At 38.5% G+C, this 14,637-nt stretch overlaps 2 protein-coding genes across 2 annotated transcripts; both read left to right on the top strand.

The window, feature by feature from the left end:
- The first annotated feature begins 687 nt into the window (after nucleotides 1-687).
- LOC103947207 (CSC1-like protein At1g69450) lies at nucleotides 688-5,257 on the top strand. The gene is made up of 9 exons (XM_009358067.3): nucleotides 688-1,451; nucleotides 1,720-1,783; nucleotides 2,023-2,232; nucleotides 2,368-2,559; nucleotides 2,697-2,995; nucleotides 3,263-3,539; nucleotides 4,164-4,439; nucleotides 4,519-4,752; nucleotides 4,840-5,257. Exons 1-9 carry the CDS (start codon nucleotides 1,015-1,017, stop codon nucleotides 5,002-5,004), a joined length of 2,154 nt encoding a protein of 717 aa, XP_009356342.2. The 5' UTR covers nucleotides 688-1,014; the 3' UTR covers nucleotides 5,005-5,257.
- Nucleotides 5,258-9,531: 4,274 nt separating this feature from the next.
- LOC103947208 (protein argonaute 7) lies at nucleotides 9,532-13,386 on the top strand. The gene is made up of 3 exons (XM_009358068.3): nucleotides 9,532-10,168; nucleotides 10,467-11,709; nucleotides 11,791-13,386. Exons 1-3 carry the CDS (start codon nucleotides 9,811-9,813, stop codon nucleotides 13,247-13,249), a joined length of 3,060 nt encoding a protein of 1,019 aa, XP_009356343.2. The 5' UTR covers nucleotides 9,532-9,810; the 3' UTR covers nucleotides 13,250-13,386.
- Nucleotides 13,387-14,637: the final 1,251 nt, after the last annotated feature.

Here is a 14,637-nt window from a genome sequence, read left to right as displayed (position 1 = left end):
AATATCTCCAACGATATAGCACATTTTTGAGGTATATTTACCCACTTGTAATTCAGTACTTTATAATTATTTTTAATTTATTCAACTCATAATCAGTTCACTAATATTTTTTTGTATCGTTTTCAAACGATGTTTAAAATTCGAATCTCCTATCCGGTTAATAACAGAGGAACATGGCATCGTTTTCATTATAACTCAGTACAAACATATAAGTTCCCGGAGTAAGACCACTTTCATATTTTGCAATTTTTCTACAATTAACACATCATTGAGTGATACGAAAAACGAATGACTAAATTAAAATTAAATCAAACTTATGAACCAAAACATCGATAAAATTGAATTCTACGTAATTTTGAGGTGAGACCCCACATTTTTATGTCATCCACACTTTTAACCTTTCAAAGATGTGACAAAGATATTTTGCGTTGCAAATTGTTAAATGCTAAAGGGACTCTCAAAAGTGAAATTCTACTTTATATTTTTTATACAATATTTTATAATATTAACACGAGAAGAACGTTAAACCGTGACGTGACAGATAGTTCATAGACTTTGAGAGAGTTTTATAGCATTCCTCGTTAAGCGCCTTGCCAAAAATATCCATTAGAATCACGTGATATATCACGTGACCGTGGCGGCAAGAGTCTCAAAGAAAAATCTGGCGATGGCGGGAATTTGACTGGTAGTTGGGGCAGCCGACCGCGGCCACCTTCCTTACCGAAATCCCCCAAATCACCCCCGAAATCCAAATGCAAAACACCATCGCTTTCACCACAATAATGGTAAAATCCCGATCCGCTCCAACCATCTCCATTACCTCACTGAAGCTTCCCCCGCTTCCGTGAGAAATAAGCAAGCAAATGTAGGGGTATTTTCGGCATCACGAAAATATCAATCACCCAACTGTGAGAGCAGTCCCTTTCGAGCCATTTGAATGCCAACAGTGGGATCGAAAGCTTCATCACTTCTCGAAACCTCCCGAATCTCTAGGGTTTTTGCAGAAATCGAAAAATGCTGGTTTCCGCCCTGGTGACGTCACTCGCAATCAACTCCGGCCTCTGCGTCCTCTTCTTCACGCTCTACTCGATTCTCCGGAAGCAGCCGAGCAACTATGAGGTCTACATGCCGCGGCTGCTCGCCGAGGGGGGGTCCTACTCTTCGACTCGTTTCAACCTCGAGCGGCTGATTCCGTCGCCGTACTGGCTCAAGCGGGCCTGGCAGCTCACGGAGGACGACTTGCTGTCGTCCTCCGGCCTCGACGCTGTCGTTTTCATGCGGCTCATTAATTTTAGTCTCAGAGTGTTTCTGTTCGCTGGAGTTATCGGGGTCTTCGTCCTGCTTCCGGTCAACTGCTCCGGGAACCAGCTCGAGTATGTTGACTTCGCCGATCTGTCGAATAACTCTCTCGACGTGTTTACGATTTCGAATGTGAACAATGGCTCGAGCAAGTGAGTGATTAGATTAAATTTTCTAATTATAAAATTGTTGATTCTATTTAGTCTACAATTAAGCTCTTTTAATGTCTAAAAATTGTTAAAGAAAAATTTATAGTTAGTCTTCCTTGTGTATTATATCATTTTATTTACGAGGCGATATTCTATTTTAAACTACGAGGGGATTTGAACTCGAGTTGAGGGGACGGGCACGCAACTCTGACCAATTGGCCTAACCTCCGTATGCAAAAGTTAAACTTACTAACGCAGACGTTTTTGACAGGTTATGGATTCATTTTGCTGCTGTGTACCTTGTCACCATCTTTGTCTGCTGTCTACTTTATTATGTAAGTAAAATCTTTGGTGCACTTATATAGTTGAACATCGTTAAACCGAATTTGATGTGCTTAAGACCGTCATAATTTGTATTAGATGCATGTAATGTTGCTAGTTTTGTTGTTACTTTTTCCTTGGAAAGCAAACTACGCTCGCAAGATTCGAATTGTGATGTCACTGGTTTGCAGCTGATGATCTGTGGAAGAGTGGAAAGTTGGAAGTGGATTTTGAATGATCCTTCTTTGTGCAGGAATATAGATATATTTCCCAAAGACGGCTCGATTATTTTCAGTCATCCAAACCTCAACCACATCAGTTCACAATCTTAGTCCGCAGCATACCTGTTCCTTATGGGAGCAGCGTCAGCGAAAGAGTTGACAGCTTCTTTAGAGAGTATCACCCTTCAACATATCTGTCGCATATTGTTGTTCGTCGAACAAACAAACTTAAAAAACTCCTTGTAAGCATTGTTTCTGATGTTTTATAAACTGTTTTAATGTTGTGAAGTTTTCTATTTCTGTCTTTCTGCATGCTTCAACATGTTTTTGTATGTTATACTTTGTTCTTAATACTATCTGATTTTATCATTCTTTAGAAAGATGCGGAAGAACTCTATACCAGGCTCGTTCACTTGCAGTCAGATCCCAACCGGCAAAAGTATAAACGATCTTGTTGTTTTGGATTGCTTGGACGCAAGGTTAATCTTGTGGATCACTATGAAAAAAAGCTTGAAGACGTAGAGGAGAATGTGAGATCGGAGCAATCAGAGGCTTCATTAGGAGTAGAAGTATGTGATGACTCTCTCTCCCCACCCCACTCTCTTCAGCATTCTAGAAGATCTTTCCACTGTTTGTTGTATGTAATTGTGGTTCTCAGGGCATGCTATTAATTCAATTTTTATTTTATTTCTTTTTTATGTTTAAGGAAGTTCGAGCTGCTTTTGTTTCCTTCAAGTCTCGGTATGGTGCTGCAGTTACTCACCGCTTGAAACAATCAAACAATCCTACCAACTGGGTCACAGAGGAAGCTCCTGAACCTCATGATGTTTATTGGCCGTTCTTCTCGTCATCTTTCATCCGAAGATGGATATCTAAGCTCGTGGTTATAATTTTATGCGTAGTCCTAACAATCTTGTTTCTTATTCCTGTTCTAATTGTCCAAGGTCTTACTAACCTAAACCAGCTGGAAGTTTGGCTTCCCTTTCTCGAAAGCGTTCTAACCATGTGAGTAAATATCATAACATTGTGATCGATTAAATTCATGAATACTTCTGCAGCATTTGTGAAATACTTGATCTTAGGCAAAGTTCTGAGAGATCGGTTGTACCAAAAATATTATGGAATTCTGAAGATTGCCATCGTTTGCTCTTTGCTGTAAACGACCACTGTGGTTTTATACAGTTCAAAATGTTAAAATAATTATTCTAACAATTTTTTATGTTTTGGATCACTTGGTGATGCAAACATCTAACTTTCTGTGTCTTCCTGCAGAACATTTGTTAGTCAGGTCGTTACAGGATACCTTCCCAGTCTTATTCTTCTATTATTTCTGAAAATGGTGCCCCCGGTCATGGAGTTCTTTTCATCCATTCAAGGATATGTTTCTCTCAGTGATATACAAAAGAGTGCGTGTACAAAAGTACTTTGGTTCACAATATGGAACATTTTTTTTGTTACTGTATTTTCCGGATCAGTTTTCTCTGCGGTTTCTGTCTTTCTTGACCCCAAGAATATTCCTTCAAAGTTAGGCGTTTCTGTTCCAGCACAGGTGAGAAAATGTTTCCTTTACGATGTAATTATATAAACGTTCAATTGATTAATAAAACTTAGGAACTGCTTATATCTTATTTGTTAATTGTCAACACATCTAACCTATAGGCTATTGTCTGTGCTTTTTGAGTAACAAATTCCTGCTTCTCTAATCGATTTCATAGTGTAAATTTGGTACATTTTTTATTGCGCAATTGCCCTCTGTTTTGTTATCTATAACCGCACTAAATCACGATCTTTCTCACAAAAATGTATATGAATCGTTTCAAAGCTGATGGGCTAAAATCTTCAAACTTTTTTGCTTTTGAATAGTATCTTGTGCAAGCAAGTTTTAAGTTATTTCAAGATGTCTGTTGCAACTTGCAAGTGATCACACCTTCTGTTGCAAGTGATCACAGCTGCTCATTTCAGAAAGATGGCTACAATCAGTACGCTCAGACATATTTAGTGTCGGGCACTTCTGAGAATGAATCTACGTTTTTGCAATACACATCTGAATCTGAATTACGTTCCCTTCAGTTTAAGCATGCGATAAAAATGATGAGTGTACAAGTTAACTGCCTTATTTGTATCAGGTTCACTATTTTCAGTTTGTTAACATAATTTACTTTGGGTGATGCAGTCGTCTTTTTTCATTGCGTATGTAGTCACGGCAGGATGGACGAGTACTTCATCAGAACTCTTTCGCATAATTCCTCTGATATGGAGTCTATTAAAAAGACCTTTTACTGACAGTAAAGATGATGAATTTGAAGTTCCAGCAATTAATTACCATAGTCACATGCCTAGAGTTCTTTTCTTTGTACTTCTCGGTATCACTTACTTCTTCCTTGCTCCACTGATTCTTCCCTTCCTTTTGGTGTACCTCTGTCTCGGATTCATCATCTATCGCAACCAGGTCAGTAGATTTCAATTAACTAGTTAGAGGATTTGATTTGAATATAGCGTATTGATACTCGGAAAAAATCACTGTGCAGTTCATGAACGTATATGCTCCTAGGTACGAAACTGCTGGGAAGTTTTGGCCGATCGTGCATACTTCAATGATATTCTCTCTGGTACTTATGCACGCTATTGCAGTTGGAATCTTTACAATCAAGAAGGTCGATCTAGCATCTACATTAACCTTTCCTCTTCCTGTATTCACACTTCTCTTCAACGAGTACTGCCGGAAGCGCTTCCTTCCAAATTTCGTTGCTTACCCTGCCGAGGTATGTTTCAATGTCACACTTACTACACTTCCACACAACTTCTGGCCTATAAATCTTTGGCTTGACCTACTTTCTTTTTTGTTCCAGACTTTGGTACGAAAGGACAGGCAAGATGAGAACGATCCTTCAATGCCTGAATTTTTCGATAAATTGGTCAGAGTCTATCAGGACCCCGATTTGATGCCTATCAACTATTCTGGGAGCAGTGACAGGCTCAGCAGTCCCCTTTTATCTTCTGCTCATCGAGCATAGGTGTGAGGTATGCTCGCGAATGTCTTTACGATGTACATTGGTATAATAGTACAAGCTCTACGCGTTATCTTCCCTCCCATTTTCGTTTCATTCCATAGCTTTATTCTTTTCCCTCTGCAATACAAAATGTCCCGAAAAGATCACTCTTCCAACCCAATCGATGTGTATATTCTCCTCATGTGTATGCATGCATATCCATCTGTGATGTGTTCTTGAAATCAATTTTTATAAAGGTGTCTTAGTGGTTCTGTAATCCCTACATTTCTTCTGAATTAGACAATTTAAATCGCGATTAGTCCACACTAATCGCGATTACTTATCCCGGGGAGTTGACAAATACAGTGTAGGGTGTTGCAATATCGATGCATGGTTTAAACCATTCACAAGGTAAATCATGATTAGTGTCCTTCATTGGTCCAAGTCATGATCATGAGCTAAAATTTAGGGAAAAAGGAAAGTTTCTTAAATCAACTTTCAGATTAAAAAGTCTGATTCTTCCCCTTTTGACAGCAGATTGTCAAAAGATTTTGTTCTAAAAGTTTATTCAATGTACTAATTTGCAGTGATGGACTAATTTCAAATTAATTTGACTTAACGGAATATGCATTTCATTGTTCTAAGTAAGTAGGGGGTTTGTCGAATGCGGAAATAGTTGCAGAATGTGAGTAGCGAGTGCTCCACACAAAACCATTGGTTGACTGGCCACTCACATCTAGTAAGTCGTAACTATCCTGCAAGATTAATCAAATCCCACATTTGAAAAATTCTAAGCTCTATTTGCAAACAACGAATGTTGACGCTTTCCAAAATTTAATTTCACACTAAAAATGGGAAAAAAAAGAGAGAAAATGCTTCAAAGTATACAAAATCGAACAATAATTATTTATTTATTTAAATATTAGTATTATAATTTGGTCTTTAACTTTACCGGTGGCCTCTTCCCATTGAGAGTATGTAGTGAGGTTTATAATTTTTTTTTTTTTTTTTTTTTGGGAAAGAGTGAAGTTTATAATTTGACATCACTAACTGGTCTTCTTCCCGCCCACTGAAATTTGGTGTTTTCATAATTATGTTTGACTGCAACAATCTTACTTTTAACATGGTACGACAAAAACGTGTTAAATATTTCAAAAATTTACACCAAATTTTCTAAATCTTACATTTAAATGTATAAAATTTTGAGCTTTTCATCAGTTATTACTTGTATTTTTACCTACTGATATTCTAAACTTCTTTAAACTGTATAAACTAAGATTTGGATATGAATTCAAATGACAAGTGCTGTATCCTAATCAGTTGCGGATTTAAGATTCGAATCTTGGAGGATTCTAAAGGTCTAGGTTTTTAAATAAATAAAAAATGTGAAGCGCGCAATTTATTCCCTAAAGCATTTCGTTGAACATTTGATGGGCTTGTTGTCGTCAGCCAAACTAAATTGCGTCCATGTCAAAAGATATTGACATGCCGAAGCAAGTTAACGAGTGCTACCGAGGGTGTTGTCAATGCCACCCACAAGAGGCATTTATCACACTTAATATGCACAAAAATGACCCTTAAGAAATGTTTGGAAGGTCTTGGAAGACCCTCGTATGTACATTTTTTGAACTTTGGGTGATCTTGGTACCACCTTAGTCCCAATATATATCCGCCACATGTCTTAATTAAGTGACTTAACCCGAATGCTTAATCGGTTTTGAATTGTTTAATTTGTTTTTTAAATAGAAATTAGAATGATCACTTTAACTAATAAAGAGTCATATTTTATCAGCCAAAGTAAATAATTTTATCATTCCCGATGAATTATTTAATCAAAGGGTCATATTTTTGTGAATGTCAAAGACATCATGATCAAAGCAAAAGCAACGGTTGGAGATGAAAGTGAAGTCTTGACTTCAACTTTCATAATATTCATCTATTTAATATTGGAGTGCTGGTAACAGATAATCTTGCATGACGCAATAATGATGACATAAACGATAAACATAGTCATTAGTCTCCGCTAATCAAACTTAAGAGTCGTTAGTTTCTGCTAATCGGGTTCAACCAGATTTGCTTGAATTGACTTCCATTGTTGCAGTGGGGAGGATTTGATCTTTTGTCTCCATTCTGTTTTCTCCGTTTCTACATTGTTTGTATCCAATTTGGATTTGCATTTCTCACTTGTTGCTTTCCTTTTCTTTTCCAAGTTGTCATCATGAGCATCAAGAATATTGACACCACCAAAGGAACGTAGTAAGAAGAAAAAACTCGAGTGAAAACATTCGACATGTTATCATTCTCTTCACGTAATAAGTGTTGTAATAAATTTTAACTATATGTAAGATTCTCTGACGTAAACTCATGTAAATACTGTTCATATTGTACAAACCAAAACAATGGAGGCTACATGGCACAAAAAAAAAAAAATAAATAAATAAAGAAGAAGAAGAAGAAGAAATTATGAACAATGGATCATCGAGGTTTTCTTAAAAAAAATAATAAAAATAATGAACAATGGATATGATGTGGTCTTAAATTTGAATAAGTTAAATATTTATGAGAAATTGGGGTTTTTGAACTTTGGCTCAATTAAAGTTTTGTTATCTGAGTTAAAAATTCATGAGTATTGGTTATTGAACTTTTTATAACGTAGAGCAATGATCTTTTTGGCCAACTCTGTTAAAATTTTCATCTATTTTTTGTCTCTTTATACCCTTTATTTTGGATGAAAGTTCTAACGAAGTTAGCCCAAATGCTTATTGCTCTACATTAGACAAATTCAAGATTAATTTTGACGAATTTTTAATTTAGGGATAAAAAATTCAGAAACCAATGTTCTAATTATCACAATGCATATAGGCTCCACACTAATCATATTGTTCCATCACCACATTCCAACAATGTTTATCCTTAAAATACAAGGGGGCCTGCCTTCCTAAGTGGATCAATGGTCCCTTCTCTTATGATCTTATCATCACACGAGCACTAATCATGTTCACAAAAGATGAGGCAAATGGGGGGCTGCAAGTAGTACTAAAAAGTGGAAATACAATCGGAAAATGTTCAATAATGTTCAATACACAAAGAAACGCAGATATTTGTAAATGCCCTTCATCATGTGGGTATTGAAAAATAATGATATAATTTAGGGATGGGTTCGATTTTATTCGGTTTGGTTTTTTTTTTTTTTTTTTTTTGTTGATAAAATCAAAAATCGAATCGAAACTACTATTTGGTTCAGTTCAGTTTTTTCTTTAGCTTGGATTCAGGGTTCGGTTCAGTTTTTTGAACCCATCTCTAATCTAAACGCTTCTTTTTTAATCTCTTGCACTATTTCAGTTCATGTGAATGCACAAATAAATTATAAACCAATCCATTAATGCGCAAATTCTTAACACAGAGCCAAAGTCGATATTCGACGGAGCTAGTAAAACACAATTTACTTTGGAGAAAATAAAAAGAAAGTGTTTTAGTCTTTCTTAATTAAAAGATGTCATCAAGCTTATGTGGACAATCATGTTGGGGTTTATGTATTTTATTTGTTCTCATAACTTTTCAACCTTAACCAACACTTGTAGGTCGAGTATATATTATAATATTTTAGTGTGTAAAGTGTTAAATTTTTATTCACGCTTTGAGGTTTAAAACGCCCCCGCATTAATAACAACACTTAAAACTATTAAAAAAACACTTGGAGGTCGCATAAAAATGGTCCCAAAAGATCCAAATCAACCGTTTTCAAAGACAATGATGCCTTAAAAAAAAGGAGAAAATAGGCAGTCAAATATTATGGATTGTAGAAAGGGAGGAACAAAGTACAAAAGATGGATAAAAAATAGTGTAAAAGGATAAGAACCCTAATCACCATCAACAAACCTTTCCCATCCTCGTTTGACTTCCATGCATTTTCAAGGAAAAGGTCTAAGGTTAAGGTCGAAGAATCCATGTGTTTGACAGGTAGTCAATGAAACAAAAAGGGTGTTTGAATAATCAATACAGTCAAGTAGAAGAGCATAGTCTATAACGTCTTGTATCAATCGTACAATACGTTGTGTAAAAAAATTTGAGTAAACAACCCGATCATATAATCCCTAAAGCAGCTTTTACAAAAGCTAAGAATTTTGTGTATTTCGATTTCACTCTGTATAGTTTTGAGTTGTCCGAAAATAGTCTAAAGTTTTATTTTTTTTCAAAAATTAATAATTTTTTTTAATAGAGCAACTTGGTCACGTTATTTTTAAAAAGCTACGCAATTTATTTCATTTTGTTCTTATTGAGATTGAAAGCTGCCCTAACCAATTAACCACACCAAATATTTACTCTACCGTAAGATACTCTCTCTCTCTCTCTCTCCCTCTCTTCATATAGACTGCATTAGTAGGTTCAAATGTCATAGTCTTACGGTTTAGTGGAATTTCTTTTCATTGGCAAGTGAAAAGTTATAGGTTTAATTATCGTAAAAAATAAATTTAAACCATATTATTACTAATCTATTGTGATTCTCAATGTAAATAATATCGTTTGTAAAATAAAAAATTTTAAAAAAAAATTCCAAAAGTATTTGGTGTTTTAACCTTTTCTTAGGCATCGGTCCACTTTTCCCTTCAAAATTACCAGTATCAAAACCATTTCGACATAAAGAAACCTCATAGGATTTCGGAACTAAAACTCAAAACACTCTCTCTCCGTCTCTCTGCAATAACTACTCGCACCTTCTGCTTTCTGCTCAGGCATCTCTATCTCCTCTCTCTCTCTCTCTCTCTCTTTCTCTCTGATGCACACAGCCTCTCTTCCTCTCTCACTCCTGTTTTCTCACTCAATCAAGCCATGGAAGACACAGAAAACTCCAATGGCGACCAGAAATACCACCCCAACACCAGAAGTCTGAGGGGCGGCAGCAGAGCCAATCCTCAGAAGCACCACCACCACCATCAACTAATCCGCCACACAAACCAGTTCGGTTTCTGCAACCAGAACCTCTATAATCAGAGATACTCCTCTTCCTACCCAGCTCTTCTTCCTCTCCCTCCTCTCCTTCCTCTGCAACTCGCTCTAACTCCACCTCTGCCTCCAAACCACCACTTCCGATCAAAAACCCACCTCCAGAAACATTCCTGCAGGCTCAATACTCCTCCTTTCGCGGCCTCCTCCGAAACCCAGCTGCCCCAACTCACAATTTCACCAAGTAAGCCTCAAAGCTCTCTGCTTTTTTTTGCTATTTCCTTTGCATGCCATTTTTCTATCTGTGTTTCAAAGTTTTGGTTTTTATATTTACCTTCAGTTTTACATATTTGGTTCTTGTTCTCCCAGTAATTTACTTTCTGCTAGAGAGATGGATAGAAATTTATCTGCAATGAGAAGGGTGATTGTTGAAAAAATGATATTTGCTACCAGTTCAAAAGCATTAATTTCAATAAAAATGGTTGATTTTAGGCTTCAAATTCCGTAACTTTTTAGTAATCTTGTTATTTACTATTAATCAGAAGCTTCAGAGGGGTATCAGAAGCAAACCTGTTCACCCTTTAAAGGAGAAGATGGAAGGAAGTTGCTCACAGCTGCAAGAACAGGAAAAGCAATAGTGACTGCAAGGAGGCCAGATTCTGGTGGTGTGGAGGGCACTGTAATCTCCCTCTTGGCTAACCATTTTCTTGTCCAATTCGATTTATCGCAGCGAATTTTCCATTACAATGTCGACATTTCCCCTAACCCGTCGAAGGAAGTTGCTAGAATGATCAAACAGAAGCTGATCGAGGATAACTCGGCTGTGCTATCCGGTGCAATTCCAGCTTATGATGGCCGGAAGAATCTTTACAGCGCAGTCGAATTCCAAGACGATAGGCTTGAGTTCTATATGAGCCTTCCCATCCCCACAAGCAAGCCAACATTGCCATATGGAGCATTCAGTGACTTACAGGAGAAGCATCAAGAACATAAACTTTTTCGTATAAATATCAGACTCGTGTCGAAGATAGATGCGAAGGAATTGAGTAGTTACTTGAGCAAGGAGGGCAATGAATGGAAGCCGATTCCTCAGGATTATCTCCATGCCTTGGATGTCGTCTTGAGGGAGGCGCCGTTGGAGAAGTGTGTACCTGTGGGAAGATCACTCTATTCGAGTTCAATGGGAGGAAGTAAAGAAATTGGAGGAGGAGCTGTAGGACTGAGAGGGTTCTTCCAGAGCCTTCGACCAACGCAACAAGGACTAGCTCTCAACGTTGATTTCTCCGTGACTGCATTCCACGAAAGCGTTGGAGTGATCCCATACTTGCAGAAGCGCCTCGAGTTTCTTCAAGACCTTCCTCAAAGGAAGACAAGGGGCTTAACTGATAAAGAAAGGAAAGAAGTGGAGAAGGCATTGAAGAACATCAGGGTCTTTGTTTGCCACAGAGAAACTGTCCAGAGATACCGCGTTTGTGGCTTGACCGAGGAAGCCACAGAAAATCTTTGGTTTGCAGACAGGGATGGCAAGAATTTGAGGCTGTTGACTTACTTCAAGGATCACTATAATTATGATATACAATTCAGGAATTTGCCTTGTTTGCAGATTAGTAGGAGTAAACCGTGCTATCTTCCGATGGAGCTATGCATGATCTGCGAAGGCCAGAAGTTTCTCGGGAAACTGTCCGATGATCAAACTGCAAGGATACTTAAGATGGGCTGCCAGCGCCCCAAAGAACGAAAAGCCATTATAGATGGAGTCATGAGAGGTCCTGTTGGGCCAACAAGGTAATCTCTCAACTTCTAAAATGTATTTCAGTTTGCTTTATGATTATTTGTGGATGTTCATTTCAGTTTTTTTCTTTACAGTGGCATTCAGGAAAGAGAATTCAAGCTCCACGTTTCGAGAGACATGACTCGATTAAAAGGAAGAGTTCTTCAACCTCCAAAGCTAAAGCTTGGTGATGGTGGTCATGTAAGAGACCTAGTTCCCTCTCGTCTTGATCGGCAATGGAATCTTATAAACAGCCATGTGTTTGAAGGTACTCGAATCGAGAGGTGGGCGTTGATTGGTTTCGGTGGCACCCCTGATCAGAAGAATAGCATCCCAAAATTCATACGCCAGCTATCTCAAAGATGTGAACAATTGGGAATCTTCCTCAACAAGAACACGGTTGTTAGCCCCCAATTCGAACCATCCCAAGTGCTTAACAATGTGTCGCTGTTAGAATCCAAGCTCAAAAGAATCCAAAGAGGTGCATCGAACAACCTCCAGCTGCTTATATGTGTGATGGAAAGAAAGCACAAAGGCTACGCAGATCTCAAGCGAATTGCGGATACAAGCGTTGGGGTTTTAAGCCAATGCTGCTTGTACTCAAACCTCGGGAAGATGGGTTCACAGTTTTTGGCAAATCTTGCTCTCAAGATCAATGCAAAAGTTGGAGGATGCACGGTTTCTTTGTACAATTCATTACCAACACAAATCCCGCGGCTGCTTCAGGCTGGTGAACCAGTGATCTTTATGGGCGCGGATGTGACTCATCCGCACCCACTCGATGATTTTAGTCCTTCTGTTGCTGCTGTGGTTGGTAGCATGAACTGGCCGGCGGCAAATAAGTATGTGTCAAGAATGAGGTCTCAGACGCATCGACAAGAAATCATCCAGGATCTCGACGCAATGGTGGAAGAATTATTGAATGAGTTTCGCCAGGAAGTTGGCAAACTTCCCAAGAGAATCATTTTCTTCAGAGACGGGGTGAGCGAAACGCAATTCTACAAAGTGCTTCAAGAGGAGTTGCAAGCCATTAAAGGGGCATGTTCAAATTTTCCCGGTTATGCACCTCCCATAACATTTGCAGTGGTTCAAAAGAGGCATCACACAAGGCTGTTCCCTTTCAAAATTGATCTTTCTTCGAAGCAGAACCAATTACTCGACGAAAACATTCCCCCTGGAACCGTTGTGGATACCGTGATCACTCACCCGAAAGAATTCGACTTCTATCTTTGCAGCCATTGGGGTGTTAAGGGGACAAGCAGGCCAACTCATTACCACATATTGTGGGATGAAAACCAGTTCACTTCAGATGAACTTCAGAAGCTGGTCAACATTCTGTGCTACACGTACGCAAGGTGCACGAAGCCAGTTTCTCTGGTGCCCCCGGCTTACTACGCTCACTTGGCAGCATATCGAGGCAGGCTTTACCTTGAGAGGTCAGAATCCACAACTTATACCAGAAGTGGTTCGACACTCACCAGAGCTGGCCCTCCGAAGGAAATGGCTCTACCAAAACTTAGTGAGAATGTTAAGAAACTCATGTTTTATTGCTGAGTTTTAATCTCTTTAATTAACCTCCTTGAGATGGCAGTTAATTCATTAGTTTAATTATAGTCAAGGCCACAGAGATGGTTAGGCCAATGTAACAGAACCGTTCCAACTTATGATGATTAATCTGCATGCTAAACTCAGCGTAAACCCTAGTCAAATATTTGACACTGTCGAAGTTGGTAAATAGTCCGAGACGGATTTTATCTGCAGCCCTCAACATACACATGTAAACAATTTAACCACAAACATCATCTAAAATTATCATTTTATAGTTTAATTAGTTCATTATCCTGGATAAATCTTGCGCATTGCCGCCACCGGCAATATACACCTATGGACAAAGGAGAATCGTTTTCATTGCTACAAAACTATAATTTGTGACATGAGGAGAGAGAGGGGAGACGATCTTAGGTTGAGAGTGTAGAGGTGGTGGTGGGGGCAAAAGGAGTGTAGAAGAGAGAAATGTGACATAGCCTTTTCAGTGTAATTACTATACCATGCATGCAAACTGTGCAAAACTATGCAGACGGCAAGAAGAATAGAAAGCAGAAGTGTGAAAACACTTAACGAAAAAAGCACTTTCATAACTCTTATATATATATGTGTGTGTGTGTGTAAGTATATATGGTCCCCCACAATGAATGGTATCAGTCACTCAGAATCTGAAGCAAAAGCTGTCGCCACTGCCAAATGCCAGCCCATTTGAATAATTCTAAAGAGAGAGAGAGAGAGAGAATGGAGGAGGAAGAAGACAATGAAGAGCCAAGAAAGGGCAGGATTTGAAGTAAAAGGGAGTCTAAGTCTGACTTTGGACATCCCCCTTTGTCTCTTCAGCTTTGCAAAACCCTGGCTTTTTCCCACGATTATTTCCTCTCTCTCCTACTCTGTGCTTCTCATAACTCACCCAGAATCGGTTCATCATCATTGTTGAACTGAGACGTTACATAACAATAAACTCGTTTTATATAAGTACTTCGTATATTTCCTTTCTCTGTGTATATGAGCATTGCACTGTGTATGCGTCAGAGAGATACTTTTTAAAGTACTGCACGGCCACGAGAAGAAACAGAACGACTGGGACACAACTTGGGTCTTGGCAGGACGCTCCACCAGCCCGAGAAATTTTTCCATGTGCCGGGAACACCATGACACATGGTGTTCCCTCACACATTAGGATTTAGTTTTATATATTTATTGAAATATAAAATTGAAGAATATCCAAGATGTCAAATCCTAATGTGTGAGGGAACACCATGTGTCATGGTGTTCCCGGCACATGGAAAAATTTCTCCACCAGCCCATACCCTCTGTTCTCCCTACTCTTATCAACGCTCTCTAGACAGTAGGTAGATTGTATACCTACATACATACATACATACATACATACAAAC

Source organism: the organism of the source record quoted next, unplaced genomic scaffold, assembly GCF_019419815.1.
Source record: "Pyrus x bretschneideri cultivar Hongxiangsu unplaced genomic scaffold, Pyrus_bretschneideri_v1 Contig6, whole genome shotgun sequence".
Taxonomy (NCBI): Eukaryota; Viridiplantae; Streptophyta; class Magnoliopsida; order Rosales; family Rosaceae; genus Pyrus; species Pyrus x bretschneideri.
The sequence above is the reverse complement of the archived record's forward strand: the minus strand, read 5'-3'. Positions and strand labels throughout refer to the sequence as shown.